The 15477-nt window shown below is 48.5% G+C and overlaps 1 protein-coding gene across 1 annotated transcript in view; it reads left to right on the plus strand.

Moving 5' to 3' along the window:
• Nucleotides 1-15262, plus strand: part of DSG2 (desmoglein 2) — a 39328-nt gene extending 24066 nt beyond the window's left edge. Inside the window, exons 6-15 of the mRNA XM_038766688.1 lie at nucleotides 990-1156; nucleotides 2283-2420; nucleotides 3843-4028; nucleotides 4949-5214; nucleotides 6518-6660; nucleotides 7568-7795; nucleotides 9895-10122; nucleotides 11735-11859; nucleotides 13209-13484; nucleotides 13885-15262. Of these exons, the coding sequence (XP_038622616.1) occupies nucleotides 990-1156; nucleotides 2283-2420; nucleotides 3843-4028; nucleotides 4949-5214; nucleotides 6518-6660; nucleotides 7568-7795; nucleotides 9895-10122; nucleotides 11735-11859; nucleotides 13209-13484; nucleotides 13885-14841 (2714 nt within the window). The 3' untranslated portion in view covers nucleotides 14842-15262. The remainder of the gene's footprint in view (nucleotides 1-989; nucleotides 1157-2282; nucleotides 2421-3842; nucleotides 4029-4948; nucleotides 5215-6517; nucleotides 6661-7567; nucleotides 7796-9894; nucleotides 10123-11734; nucleotides 11860-13208; nucleotides 13485-13884) is intronic.
• Nucleotides 15263-15477: the final 215 nt, after the last annotated feature.

Raw genomic sequence — 15477 nt, forward strand, 5'->3', positions numbered from 1 at the left:
ATCTTTTCACCAGCTTCTAGCAGCGTTAATGAAGTAAGTTCATTCCCCCCTTTCCTTTATCACCCGGAACTTTCTCCCTTTTGCTGCTCCTCTTCCTCCCCCGTGCAGTGGCTGTCACAGTTTAGGATTGTGTGGTACAAAAAATGACTTCTATCTGCCCCTCAAAAATTGTGGCAGGCCATTTATGTGATGGTATTTTTTTATGAAAGTAAATAATAATGATGGTATTTAAGTGCTTCCTATGTGTCAAGCGCTGGGGTAGATACAAGCTAATCAGGTTGGACCTATGTCCCTGTCCCACATGGAGTTCACAGTCTTAATCCCTATTTTACAGATGAGGTTTACAGGAGTTAAATGACTTGCCCCAAGTCATGCAGCAGACAAGTGGCAGAAGTAGGATTAGAACCCAGGTCCTTCTAACTCTCAGGCCCGCGCTCTATCTACTTGGCCAAGCTTCTCCCAACAAATATAGCATAATCTGTCCAGATGACTTAGTTGCTCTCCAGCTCTAGAGTTCCTCCAGTAGGAATTCAACAGAAGCCGCAGACCTCCTCCCCCTTCCCCTCCTTCTCCCCCAAATCCTCCTTTTCTTTAATAATGGCATTTATTAAGCGCTTACTATGTGCGAAGCACTGTTCTAAGCGCTGAAACAGGGGCAACTGATGGAGGTCAGTGCTTTCAAAACTCTGGTTGACATGCCAACCTTCTTCTGAGGGGCCCAAAGCCACTAAACACTAAGATACTTTTTCTCCCATCCACATGTGTTAGGAAAGGGCCAAGTTGGGCTGTCCCCTTTTATAGAGGGGTCCAACCAACATCTAACTTGTGGAATAGAGGTGGAATGTAAGGAGATGTTCTTCTTTGTTTTGTAGTCACCGAGAGTCTGAGGGTTTGGGAAAAATCCTCCTAAAGGCTTTGCAAACTTCATTGTTCTGCAGTGATGCTTGAGATTAAGCCAGGTCTGAAGTGTCTTTGTTTCCATCTCCCAGATACACTGGTGATGAAAATCAGTGCAACCGATGCAGATGAACCCAATTCTAAAAATTCCAGAATCACATACATGATTTCCTCCCAGGTGTCTGGCCTTCAGAACATCTTTAAAATTAATAACGAGACCGGCGAAATTCGAACAAATGTATTCAACTTGGATAGAGAGGTAAATCCCACTCCCACATCAACTTCCTTCTTCTCCCTTCTTTTTCCCCTGTTCCCTGAAATCTCCTTTGCTTAGTTTCCACTTCCCTTTATTTTCTTTATTCTCATGCTTCAAGCACTGATCTCTTCGTGCTGTTTAAAAAGTAAGGCTCGCTATACCCCGAACTTCTGCTGGGAAACCAATCAGGCTTGTTTTAAGCACGGTCATGGGAGCTGTGATCTCGTCCTTTCTTTCATTATCTCCACCCAAAGCCGTTCTTTCACGGCTACCCCTGCTCGGTTTAATCCTTGTCGTGACCCTCCAGTGACTTGAAGACCCTTTCCAAGTCACATTCTCTAGACCAAATCATCAGCTTCTTTAACCCATCATCCAGCCCTCGAATCAGTGTCGTTACTTTTCAGGAGCTTCCAGCATTTGGATTTGAAACTGGGGGGGGGCCCAGACCAGTTATCAAACTTAGAAACCTCAGACAAGTTCTGAGTAATGGTATTTATCAAGTGCTTACTGGGTGCTGGGCACTGGACTAAGCACTTGGAAAATATCCTCAGGTGAGAGGCACAGTTCCAATCTGAGAATAAGGGAGGGACAAGGGGTGGATGACAGACTTATAAAGAATGATTAAACAATACAAGCAGCGTCAAAGACAAGGACAACAGTGTATACAACCAGAAGGACTGGGCACTGTGGGGAGGGGTACAAAGTTTGAGACTCCACGTGATTCGGAGTCCAGAGATTGAGGTCAAAGTGACAACCACAGTCTTCTGAAAGGTATTCTGAAAGTTGAGGTGGCCTTATGCTGTCATCTTTTAGACTGTGAGCCCACTGTTGGGTAGGGACTGTCTCTATATGTTGCCAATTTGTACTTCCCAAGCGCTTAGTACAGTGCTCTGCACATAGCGCTCAATAAATACGATTGATGATGATGATTGTCCCCGCCCCCCAGCCCAGGCTGGAGAAGAAGAAGAAAAGTACAGAGAACATCCCCTTGCATTTTCTACGTGCCCTCTGCCTTCTGGCAGTAGCACGATCTCTGCCAGCAAAATAAATGGACTCAAGACCCGATAATTGAATCTGAGGGAAAATAAAATTTGATCCTCTAATCAGTTTTTTTTTCACTGTAATGCAGACACAGAGCAGTTACACTTTGATGGTGGAAGTGACAGACCTGCCTGAAGACAAAACCAGCCATCCACCTATTCAAGCCGAAGCGCAGATCAAGATTTTGGATGTCAATGACAATTTTCCCATAGTTGAAAAGGAGATGGTGACTATGATTACTTTCGATTAATTTATTAAGTGCTTACCGTGGGAACCACTGGAAGTTCTTGAGGAGTAGGGAGACACGGACTGAGCAGTTCTTTTAGAAAAACGATCCGAGCAGCACAGCCAAGTATGGACGGGAGTGAGGAGAGACGGGGAGATCCGCAAGTAGGCTGATTGGATCAGTGTAATAGCAGTTTGGATAGAGAGGAAAGGGCAAATTTTGCAGTGTTGCAAAGGTTGAACCGACAGGATTTGGTAATTGTATTGGTTGAATGAGAACAGTGGGTCAAGGATAACATCAAGGTTACAGACCTGGGAGCTAGGAAGGATTGTGGTATTGTCTACAGTGGTGGGAGATACATGGGGAGCACGGGGATAGGGTGGGAAGATGAGTTCTGTCTTGAAGATGTATAGGTTGAGGTGTCTGTGGAACATCCGGGTAGAGATGTCCTGAAGACAAGAGGAAATGTGAGACTGAAGAAACGGAGAGAGATCAGGACTGGAGAGATAAATTTAGGAACCATCCTCATGATGATGGTAGGTGAAATCATGGGAGTGACTCCAGGGGAGTTGGTGTAGATGGACACTAGAAGGGGACCCAGAAATGAGCCTTGAAGGGCCCCCACTGTCAGAGGATGGGAAGAAAACAAGGAACCTGCAAAAGAGACTGAGATGGGCCAGTCAGAAATAGAAGGAGACCAGGAGAGGATAGTGTCAGTGAAGCCAAGGTAAGATAATGGCTTGTGGAAAAGGGGTGGTCTGCAGTGCCAAAGGTACCTGAAAGGTTGAGGAAGATTATAATGGAGTAGAGGCTGTCAGATGTGGCAAGAAGGTCATTGGTGACCTTAGGGTAGTTTCCGTGGTGTGAAGGGGATGGAAACTAGATTGGAGAAGATCAAGGAGCAAATTGGAGAAGAGGGAGTGGAGGCAGTGAGTGTAAACAACTCAAGGAGTTTGGAGAGGAATGGTAGGAGGCAGGTGGGGTGATATCTGGAGGGAGCTGTGGGGTTAAAGGAGGGTTTTTTTTAGGGTAGGGGAGACATGAGCATATTTGAAAGCAGTGAAGAAGCCATAGGAGAGTGAACATTTGAAGATGGGGCAAGTATTTTGATATGGTGCTAAGGGATGGGCTCAGGTGAAGGGGTAGGGGGTAGATTTTTGAGAGGAGTTGAGAGATCTCCTCTTGAGATACTGCTAAATTGGAAGAATTGAAGTGTGCAGGAGGAGGGGGGAACTGGAGAGGACCGGGGGAGATTTTAGGGAGACCATGCCTGGTGGTTTCAGGTTTATCAATGAGGTACATTGGGTTTTTGTATCATTGCTGTGGGCAATGTCAAAGTCATTTCTTGGCCTAAGAGGGAACAAACAATTTTAAGGATTGTAAGAATGAAATGAGACATCGATCCCTTCTCTTTTACTGCAGTATGAAGGAATCATTGAAGAAAATCAAGTTAATGTGACAGTAATGCGCATAAAAGTAACTGACAGAGATGAAATGTATTCCAGTAACTGGTGGGCAAATTTTACATTTGCCTCTGGAAATGAAGGCGGTTACTTCCGAATCGAAACTGACCTTAATACCAACGAAGGAATTATCACTCTTGTTAAGGTAGGTTTTTAGACACAGCTAAAGAAAAAAGGACAATATTGAATGCAAAAATTTGAAAAATCATGTTTTTTTTTTCTGTTAGAGCTTTACAAGAAAATGGCATTTTAGCGATTGATTCTTTTCTCCGTTGCTTTCCCTCTTCTGATTATTTACTTTCTCCTGTTGAAATTCATTCATTCAATCGTGTTTTTTGAGAGCATACTGTATGCAAAACACTATACTAAGCATTTGGGAGAGTACAATACAACAACAAACAGACACAGTCCCTGCCCATAATGAGCTCACAGTCTAGAGGGGGAGACAGACATTAATATAAATCAATACATTTCAGATATAGACATATGTGCTGTGGGGATGGAAGGGAGGATGAATGAAGGGAGCAAGTCAGGGCAACACAAGGGTGTGGGAGAAGAGGAGAGGAGGGCTTAGAGAAGGTTTCTTGAAGGAGTTGTGCCTTTGATAAGGCTTTGAAGTGGTGGAGAGCAATTTTCTATCTGATATGACAAGGGAGGGCCTTCCAGGTAGGTAGGATGTTGGCGAAAGGTTGGCGGCAAGCTAGACGAGATTTAGGTACAGTAAGAAGTAACATAGTTCATGCAGTACCTGGGCACTTTCACTCAGAAAATGTGAAGTGGTCTTGTCAACACAACAGTACAGACTTAAAGAAAAGCATTTGGATCCATTAGATTTTTGTATTCCTTAAGGCAATTTTTATAAGATGTTTTGCACACTGCCTACTGAGGTTTACTGTAAAATTCACTTTTTTTTCCTTATGCCCTCTGGAAATACCACTGTGACATGTTAAGATAGTTTACAACAGGTATGTTAGTAGAAAAATATTCAAATTGAATGTTTGTAAAATACAACGTGCATTTTCTAGACACTCTTTTTAAACTTTCCACCCTGTTTTGTCTTTCTAGAAAGTTGATTATGAAGAACTGAAAAATATTGACTTGAGTATTGTTGTGACTAACAGAGCACCCTTTCACAAGTCAATTATCAACAGCTACCGACCCAAACCGATCCCCGTCAAAATCAAGGTGAAGAACGTGGATGAAGGCATTTATTTTAAAAACCCCACTCTAGTCGTCCATGCAAGTGAGAGCAAGGAGGAGACGTCGCTACTTAAAGTGATTGGAAAATTCCAAGTCTACAGCAAAGACACGGGAGAAATAGCTCTTGCAAAGTAAGAGAGAATTTGAACTGGGTCAAAGTTTCTCTTTAACGCTAATGAAGTTTAATGATGCTATCAGCTTTCAAACCCCACCCCTCTCTAATTTCCCCAGAAAAATCTGGCCCTGTTTCTCTCTAAAAAGACTGGAAAACTGGGGGTCATGGACTAGATCTCTCTCTCTCTTTTTTTAATGGTTTTAGTTATGCATTTATTTTGTGCCAGGGACCCTACTAAGTGCTGGGGTACAAGAAGCAAGTTAGATACAAGTTAATCAGGGTGGACACAGTCCCTGTCCCATGTAGGGGTCTCAGTCTTAATCCCCATTTTCTAAATGAGGTCATTGAGCCACAGAGAAGTGAGGTGACTTGCCAAAGATCACCTAGCAGACAAGTGCTTAGTACAGTGCTTCGCACATAGTAAGCGCTTAACAAATGCCATCATTATTATTATTAAGTGGCAGAGCCAGGATTAGAACCTAGGTCCTTCTAACTTCCAGGCCCAGCTCTGTCCCTAAGCCATGCTGGAATATGCCTAGAAACTCTGTTATATTGTATTCTAAATGCTTAGGATAGTGCTCTGCACATAGAGAATGCTCAATAAATATAATTTATTGATTGTTGGTCACCCTGCTGTTCCTCCAATAGCCGTTGCGGTTGTAGGGGAGAGAAGTTTGTTGCTCAGGCCAGCATCTGAGCCAGGGATCAAAAAAGAAAGGGCTTCAAGGTAGCGAAAAAAAGTAAAATCAATAAATGGATTATTCCCTCCATTTATGTTCTCATGGCCCAGCCCCAGGTGGCTTACTCTCCTGGTTGCAGAGCATCTGGGACTTGATCCCCAAATGGATCCTGCGTGGAAACCTTCCTTTGCACTACAATTACTACATGGCGAGCTACAACCCTTCCTGCCCGCTTGCCCACTGTAGGCCGGGCACCAGTGGGGACACAATGGGGAGAAAAACCTGTCGCGATCTGAGCTGTTTGTGCTGACGACTTAGGCTGCTTGCTTCTCAAAGCCAAAGGGCCAACAGCCTCTCTGTTCCACAGAGGCAATCAATCAATCAATCAGTCATATTTATTGAGCACTTACTGTGTGCAGAGCACACAGTAAGGCAGGAAAGGGAGGGTGGATATACTAGTAAGGAGGCGGGTGGGAGTCTGTGTGAAGCAGTACCTGCATGGGCACCAGGAATTCTGTGCAGAGCACTCTATTAAGCGCTTGGGAGAGCGCACAGGATATAAATCGAGGAGTTAACACTAGCAATGTTGTGGATGCCAAAGAGCTTTTTTTAAAAAAAATCTTTGCATTCATTAAACAGATATGTCAAAGGAGAAGACAGAGAAGACTGGATTACAGTGGATTCCGTTACCTCTGAAGTAAGATTCGCCAAAGTCCCCGATTATGAATCCAGATTCGTGAAGAATGGTATTTACACGGTGAAGATCTTGGCTATAACAGAAGGTAAGATTTCAGTAACGCGGGACGAAACTGTTTTGGAAACAGACTGCCTCAGCCGGACTCGGGTTTAGTACAGAGTGTCAACGTATCTCAAAATGGAAAACTCCGAGATTCTAGTAGTATAGAAATGGTATTTATTGAGTGCTTGTGCAGTATACTAAGCTCTGAGGTGAGGCTGTGAGCTCTGCGGGAGAAGGAATCGCATCTACCAACTCCGTTGTACTCTCCCGATCACACGGGGTCGGGAACAGAGGCAGCGCTCAGTAAATACCATTGACTGAATGCAGAATGAGTGAATGTCTCACAGGGGGCTCAGTCTTGAGGAGGGAGGGGGAAGGGGAAGAAACAAACATTTAGTAAAGAAAGTGCATAATGTATAACAAGGCACAAACACCGAGGAAGTTGGAATGACCTCTACAGGGAATAGAAAGGTACGTGAACTAAACGACCCTTGGAGGGGGGCAGCCCTGATCCTTTTCTCCCGACAGCTGCCCCGTGACCGCAGGGCCCTGCCTTTCCAAGGCTCAGGGGGCTGTGGCGGTCACGGGTGGGCCGAGACAGGGCTGGGACCCAGGCGTTCAGGCCACAATAATGTTTTTCCCACCCCTCCTATTGAGGGGCTGGGCACATCATTGGTTTAGAAACTAAATCCTGGGTACAGGGAGAAACTGGGGGTCGTACGGGACAGGGGGACTACTTGGAGCAGGGAAGAGCAGTGCAAGAACTGGCTTACCAGCAGCGCTTGGACGGGACTCTGGGAGCAGGGGAGAAGTTTCGTGGGATGATTGTACCCCTCAGTATGCCAACAGGGGTATTTTGACTGCAGGAAGGCCTTCCTTCCCGGTGGACTTACGAAAAAAATTCCAACCGCAGCTTTCTGGGGTTCTAAAGAATCTTTGTCTTGTTGCAGGTTTTCCTCGGAAAACAGCCACCGGCACCGTGGAAATTCACGTAATAGACATTAACGATAACTGTCCGAGGCTTGTCGACCCGGTGAAAACCCTCTGCGAAGATGCTGAATTTGTGAATGTCACAGCTGAGGATCTAGATGGTTACCCCAATAGTGCTCCTTTTACATTCACGGTCATCGATGACCCTCCGGGAATTACAGACGAATGGGTCATTGGACAGCAAGAAAGTAAGAAAAATCAGTACGCCTGATAGGTACCCAGACCAGCATGCTAGGGTGTTTGGTGGCGGTTATTTGTTTGTGTAGTTTCCAGGATAGGACCAAACGTGCCTAATCCAAAATTAGCTGCATAAACTAAAGTAAGGATCTGGAACTGCAAACGTGCTGTAGACACAGGATGAGTTCTGGGAAGGAGGAAAAGGAGACCATGATTAGTTCTGGCATTTATGGATCACCTACCGTGTACTGAGCGCTTTAGTAAATACAAGATTATCAGATCAGATGTGGTCCCTGTCCCACAAGAGATTCATCGTCTTGTTTATCCCCATTTTACAGGTGTGGAAACAGAGGTTCTGAGAGGTCGACTTGCCCAAAGTCACTCAGAAGGCCAGGCCAGTGGCAGAGCTGACACTTGAGCCTGGTCTCTTACCTCTCAGTCAATTAATCAATGGTATTTGTGGAATGCCATGTGTTGAGCACTGTACTAAGCGCTTGGAAGAGTACAATAAACAGGGTTGGCAGATGACTCTCCAAATAGCTCTGCGGTTAACTGCCAGGTTCTTAAGCAATTCAAGAGCCAGAATCTCCATGGTGGTTAGTAAAGTACTAGTTACAGGGTGATTAGGGGAAACTGCTAGGCAGTTAATAATCAATCCTCTCTCCCCAAAGGTAGTCGAGGTTTAGGTGGGTATTCCAAAAGCACTTTTTAAACTTCCCCGCATGTTAAATGCCCTCTGCTCTATTCAGTATGGTTTAACACTGCGATGGAACCTCCTTTTCGGCATGATCAGTGACCCTCGCTCTTGAGGTTGCAGGACCGAGAACCGACACAGGCATGTATCAATCAAAAACCATCGATTGATTACACAGGGGGATTGATTTTTATTGCGAGTGGTTTGAGCAGCACCTGGCGGAGTAGATCAATCAATCAATCGTATTTATTGAGCGCTTACTGTGTGCAGAGCACTGTACTAAGCGCTTGGGAAGTACAAGTAGAGACAGTCCCTACCCAACAGTGGGCTCACAGTCTAGATAGAGTACGGGCCAGGGAGTTATGGGTTCTAATTCTGTGCAACCTTGGGCAACTCACTTCACTTTTCTCTGCTTCAGTTACTTCAACTATAAAATGGGGATTGAGACTGTGAGCCCCACGTGGGACAAGGAACCGGGTCCAACCCGGTTTGCCTGTATCCATCCCCATGCTTAATACAGTGCCTGGTAAGTGCTTAATACCACAATTATTATTATTATTATTATTATTATTATTCAAACTCAGCCCTCTTCTGCTTGTAGTGGTTAACGTGTGAGAAGGCCACACGTGTGCTTGACAGCGTGCTGAAAACCTGGTTTAACAGAAAGCCTGTTGTGGGCAGCGAACAGGTCCACCACCTCTGTGGCATTGTACTCTCCCAAGTGCTTAATGTACAGAGAGTGCTCAGTAAATACCATGAATTGATTGATTGCATACTGGTGATGCGGGAAGGACATCAGCAGTGTTTATTGATCACTTCTTGGGTGCAGAGCACCCTACTAAGTTAGAAACAGAGGGCATTCCACCTCTGACTTGCATTAGCACAGTGCTTATCAACAGAATATAGGTGGAAGGAGCCCTTCCTGGGTTCTGGAGACATACGAAGGGGTTTCTTCTCTAAAATAACCCTTGTGGAGTAAGGCCAGAGTTGAGAGATTGGTAAACCGTCTTGGAATTCAAAGAGACGGGGGCCGACCGGGAGACTGAATTCCCCACGAGAAGTTTCACATCTTGCAGTCGGCAGTATTGGAAATACGGAAAAATAGAGGACTACGAGGAAATGAAATGATTGAACAGTAAATGAGGTCTGTAAATCAATGTATATAGAAGAGCCCCGCTGGGCCAGCAGACCTAGTCAGCAGGGACCGATTGGTACTTGGAATTGCATCTCTCGGCAAAAATTGGTCAAGTAAGTTAGCAGGAAAACACCGGTAAACCAAATGTGGCCTTGTGAGAGCTGCTTTCCAGCGCCAGGGCCGTTCAAATCAGAGCTTTCGTTGGGCCAAAAACGGTGCCTTGACGTCAGCCCACCTCTTCCGTCCCCTGCGTTTACTGAGCTTCTCCTTTCTCCCTGCAGGTACCAGTGTGCTGCTGCAGCCCAAGCACCTGAAGGTGGGCAGAAGTCAAGTCCAGATCTCCGTGAAAGACAACCAAGGCTTAAACTGCCCTGACAAGCAGCTCCTCAGACTGACCGTCTGTCAGTGCGTGAGCGGGGGCGGCTGTCTACAGCCCTACGGCAGCCAGAATGTGCGGCTGGGGTCCGGCGCCATCGCACTGATGATTTTTGCCCTTCTGCTGTTGCTGCGTAAGTAGGCCAGCCCCGTCCCCACACTGGACAGGTCAATCGGCTCCGACTCAGACGGGTGGGAATGCATTGCCAGAGGGAATACCCCTCTCATCCATAAAATGAGGAGGAAAAATAGGTATTTTATCCACCTTAGCCCATGAGCCTAGTGTGGACAGGGGCTGGGAATATGTCTGTTTATTTTTCTATTGTACTCTCCAAAGCACTTAGTACTGTGCCCACAGTAAGCGCTCAGTAAATATAATTGACTGACAATCTGATGATCTTGCATTTGCACAGACCTTGGCCCACAGTTAGAACTGCATATTCTATTTATTTTATTTTGTTAGTATGTTTGGTTTTGTGCTCTGTCTCCCCCTTTTAGACTGTGAGCCCACTGTTGGGTAGGGACTGTCTCTATATGTTACCAATTTGTACTTCCCAAGCGCTTAGTACAGTGCTCTGCACATAGTAAGCGCTCAGTAAATACGATTGATGATGATGATGATAATTGTCATTGTCCATAATCAGATCGGCCCTACAAGGGGCTCACCTACTAAAAAGAGGAGTGAGCAGGCATCTTACTGCCACTGTACAGATGAGAAACAGATGACTTGCCATGGGCGCACTGGAGCTGGTTGCTGTCCGATCACACATCCTCTTGTAGAGACCCTTAATGTAAAAACAGCGATGTTATTAGTAACCCAGTTTGACAAAGGTCTTGGCCACAGAAATGGAGCGGAGACCACAAAGTGACCCCAGCAAAATACCCACCGGGTGGCCATTTTGGAAAAGATGCTGCAGAACTTTTTTTTTTTCCCCACTTTGAGAGGTAACTCATACGCTCACGTTTTGTAGGCATTTAGGGGAGGGGAGCTAGACTGATTCACTGAAAGGGTGTTTGCCAACAGCTATTTGGGACTGCGGTGATTGTTTAGAGAGAGCCTGGGAGCTGCGGAATCTGGGCCATCATGCTCTAAGCTCGGGGGAGGGCCGAGAAAGGTTGTCCTGAAACTGCATTTTGAAAAGCCTTCTGGGGGACACTTTACTTCTCAGAGATGACCAAAAATCTTCCCAGGGGCCCCACGTCTCCTGGATTTGGTCCCCGGTTGAGGCTCGGCTCTTTGACTAAAACATCAGGGTTTGCTTGGCCCACGTCTGTCATCAGCCAGAGGACCAACCAGCACCCGTTTAACCCGGCATTTTAGTGCTGCTTTCAGGGTGGTTTTCTACGGTCATTCCGGTAGGCGCTACTTGATCACCTCCCGTTTTATATTTCTTCTTTTAAACAGAAATTTTTAAGCGCTTACTGCGTGCCAGGCACTGTACTAAGCTCTGGGATAGATCCAAGCTAATCAGGTTGGACACAGAGAAGTGAAGGGACTTGCCCAGGGTCCTACAGTGGCAGAGCCGGGATTAGAACCCATTTCCTTCTTACTCCCGGTCCCGTGCTCTATCCACTAGGCCAGGCTGCTTTTACGTATCCACCGGGCACTTACCCGTTTCCCTCCCATGCCACATGCTGGTGGCCAGAGTTGAGCAGTCCTGGGCCAGGCCCCCCGGCGGGAGCGGCCTTCCCCCCGAGTCGAGACGTGGTCGGGCCGATGCTAACCGTGCTCGGTTTCCTCCGCAGTGGTGCCCCTCCTGCTGCTGCTGTGCCAGTGTGGGGAAAAGGCCAAGGGCTTCAGCGCCATATCCGACGGACCCGTCCAGATGCTGCACTTGTGGAACAGCGAAGGGGCACCCCCTGAGGACAAGGTACATCTGGCTTCGGTCCTGTCCGCCCACCCCGCCTGGGGCCCGGTTGTCCGACAGGACAAAATACAGGGGCCGTCCGCTTTGGGCATTCACCCAGAGAGGGGTCTGGCCTGCTGAGAACAGCGGCGTCTTAACCGCGGGAGGGACTGGAGCCTACCTGCTCAGGGGAAGCCCCCTGACGCGAGCCAGAACAGCTGGAAACCAAGGCAGAGCCGGGGAGGTGGTCCCCGCTTCTAGACCCGGCTCCGCCGCCCGTCTGCTGTTTGGCCTCGAACAGATCACTTAACCCTCCCGTGCCTCAGTTTCCCCATCTGTAAACTGGAAAAGATGCTGCAGAACATTTTTTTCCCCCCCCCACTTTGAGAGGTAACTCATACGCTCACATTTTGTAGGCGTTTAGGGGAGGGGAGCTAGACTGATTCGCTGAAAGGGTGTTTGCCGACAGCTGTTTGGGACTGCGGTGAACTGTATACCCAAACCCTATCAATCAATCAATCAATCCAATCGTATTTATTGAGCGCTTACTATGTGCAGAGCACTGTACTAAGCGCTTGGGAAGTACAAATTGGCAACATATAGAGACAGTCCCTACCCAACAGTGGGCTCACAGTCTAAAAGGGGGAGACAGAGAACAAAATCAAACATACTAACAAAATAAAATAAATAGAATAGATATGTACAAATAAAATAAATAGAGTAATAAATATGTACAACCATATATACATATATACAGGTATACATCACAGGAGTGATGTGAGGGCTAAATTAAAATGAGTATCAAAAGATGCTTCGGCAATAAAAGCACAAAGTAGAGCAACGAGGGTCACGGGCCAGGGCAAGGGGACCTGCGTTTTAAGGAGGGGTCTGCCACTTGTCTGCTGGGTGACCTTGTAGAAGTCACTTAACTTCCCTGTGCCTCAGTTCCCTCAACTGCCAAATGGGGATTCAATACCTGTTCTTATTTAGAATGTGGTCCCCATATGGGACCTATTTATCTTGTATCTACTTCAGCATTTAGTACGGTGCTTGACGCAGAGTAAGCACTTAACAAACGCTACAATTATTCTTATTAAAATGGAGCGGGAATGCGGCTGTGCTAACAGCCCCTTTGCCCTTTCAAAGAGGGGAGAAGCGCGGTCTAAAAACGAACTTTCTCAAGGCCCTGAATGAAAGCAGCGGGCCCTTGGGACGGTAACTTACAGGGCTGTAACTTACAGGTGCATTGGTGGCTTGGGTCCACAGTTCAGCCGTGTGTTGGGGAGATGCTCAGTGGGGCTTGATCACCCGGCCTAGGGGCCACAATCCGAGACCCGTCTAACCGTGTTCTTCAATCTCGTTCCGTTTGGTAGTCTCTACCAGCTATAGCCCCAGATCACGGGGAAATCTTCACCGGGACAGGCTCCGGACTGGCCACCAAAAGGATCGATTTGTCCACTGGGAAAGGAGCCGGAATGACCACGGTGGATGGACGGTGGGAGGAGCACAGAACCCTTCTTTCCAAGACATTCGGTGAAGCCATGGGAACAGTCACATCCACGGGAGCGGCCGGAGCCACCAAGGCCTTCGAGTCCCAGGGAGCTGCTACTGTCCTGAATGAAGAATTTTTGAGAAATTACCTGGTTGACGTAAGGATTCATTAGGAGGGAAAATGTGTACACAGCTCTGTCGCGAAGCCACAAGAACAGAGAAGGCAGTGACGTTAGCCCGGTTGTTCAGTTAGAGGGCATAAAGAAAGTGGGCCCTGGTCAGATGGGGCCCTGCCTGTGAGATTGCCGATAGGAACGTATTTCAGGGGAGGTAGAAGGCATCACAATTCCCGCAATTAGGCTTAATTAGCTTGGGAGGAGGACTGCTGGAGCCCACCAGGACCTGAGATGGGATGGGGCTTTGAGCAGGGATTTGGTCTGGGCCCAGTTGAGTTTTCTGGTACCCTGTCTAGTTCTGAGGAAGATGGAATTGATTAGTTCTGGAAGGTAGAGGGTCCCCTTCTGACTGTGTGGATCTCGCTTCTCCTTTCTCTTCTAGAAAGCCGCCGCCTACGCTGAAGCTGACCAGGCTCACGTGGCCCAGGACTGCCTCCTGGTTTATTCCCAGGAGGCGAGCGAGGGATCGCCAGCAGGCTCCATTGGCTGCTGCAGCTTCATCGAAGGTGACCTGGATGACCTTCTTCTGGATGACCTGGGAGACAAATTTAAGACTCTGGCGGAAATCTGCTCGGAGTCCACGCGTGCAGCCGCTGGAGTGGCTGGGGCTTCCCGGTCGCCGTACGACGATCGGAGCGCGTCCGGGGCCTCCAGCCTCCCGTGGCCTCGGTCCGGGGCTGAAACTCACGTGGAAGCTGTGGGCCGCCAAGCAATCGTTGAAAGATCCTCGTCTCAGCAGGTGCCGGCGGCGGCTCTCTCTCCTCCCGGTAGACACAGTGGTAGGAACATCACGGCCACCGACACAGCCTACTCCGGCGCCAGTCTCCGACCCCCGCAGCACGTGGCGGAGGCCCAAATGGAAGCTCTGACGCGCCAAGTGATCACCGAAACGTCCTCTAAGCAAGCCGTGTCCGCCGAGATCTCCTACTCCTCGAGTCTCCGGCCCCCACGGCCCACATCCGAGACCCACGCGCCGCGCCAAGTGATCGCCGACGTATCTTCCTCTAATCAAGGGGTGGCGTTTGCTCCGTCTCTTCCCAGATCCTTCCCCAACGGGAACATCCTCGTGACGGAAAAATCGTCCGGCTCCGGCCTCCAGCCCGGCGCGCTGATCCTCGATTCTCAGCTCCCGCCCAAGCTGGTAGTGGCCGAGAGGGTCCTTGCTCCTGGCTCGAGTTCGGCGGAGAACAACATCGTGGTCACGGAAATGGTGGTCAATGACCGCGGTCCGGCGGGCGGTGTCCTGAGCGCCCGGGATCTGGCCGATTCCCACTACGTCGTGGTGAGGGAGACAGAGAGGGTGCTTGCGCCCAGCTCCGCCCTGCCGCTCCCAAACTAGAGGTCGGCCCCTGGTTCGGAGCACCGACCAGCTCCTCCTCTCGTCACCCGAAAGGGCCGGAGCCAAAGGCGCGCTGTAACCTCCGGATGCCGTCCTGGATACCGGAGGAAAACCGATCTATCTATTCTTGCCTCTGCTGCCGAGCGGAAAGAGAGCTAGGCTGGCTGGCGGGGGCCGCGGCACCGGTCCCTAACTAGCTCCTGGCCGGTGTGCTGAGGGCCGAGTCCCAAGGCCCCCGCTCGAACGCCAGCTTGGTCGTTCCCTCCTCTCACCCGGCGGTTTCGACCTCTCCAAGCTCCCGGCAGAGCCGCTTCCCTCAGTTCCCCTGACCCCTGTGGCCATCCTCACCTCCGCTCTCTCCCATTTCCCTCAACTCCTCTGACTCTCATTGTTGTATTGAGCGCTTACTGTGTGCAGAGCACTGTACAAAGCGCTTGGGAGAGTACAATACAACAATAAACAGACATATTCCCTGCCCACCACGAGCTTACGGTCCTCTGGTTGCCATCCTGATCTCCGCTCTACCCCCTCCTGCCCCCCCTTTTTTTCCTTCCCTCCACAAGGCAGGCACTGCGGAGTCCTACTGAATGCTAGCTCACCATGGCCTCAGGCCACATCACCCGCTCCTACTTACTG

The sequence above is a fragment of the Tachyglossus aculeatus genome, chromosome 25 (assembly GCF_015852505.1).
Source record: "Tachyglossus aculeatus isolate mTacAcu1 chromosome 25, mTacAcu1.pri, whole genome shotgun sequence".
In the NCBI taxonomy this organism is placed as follows: Eukaryota; Metazoa; Chordata; class Mammalia; order Monotremata; family Tachyglossidae; genus Tachyglossus; species Tachyglossus aculeatus.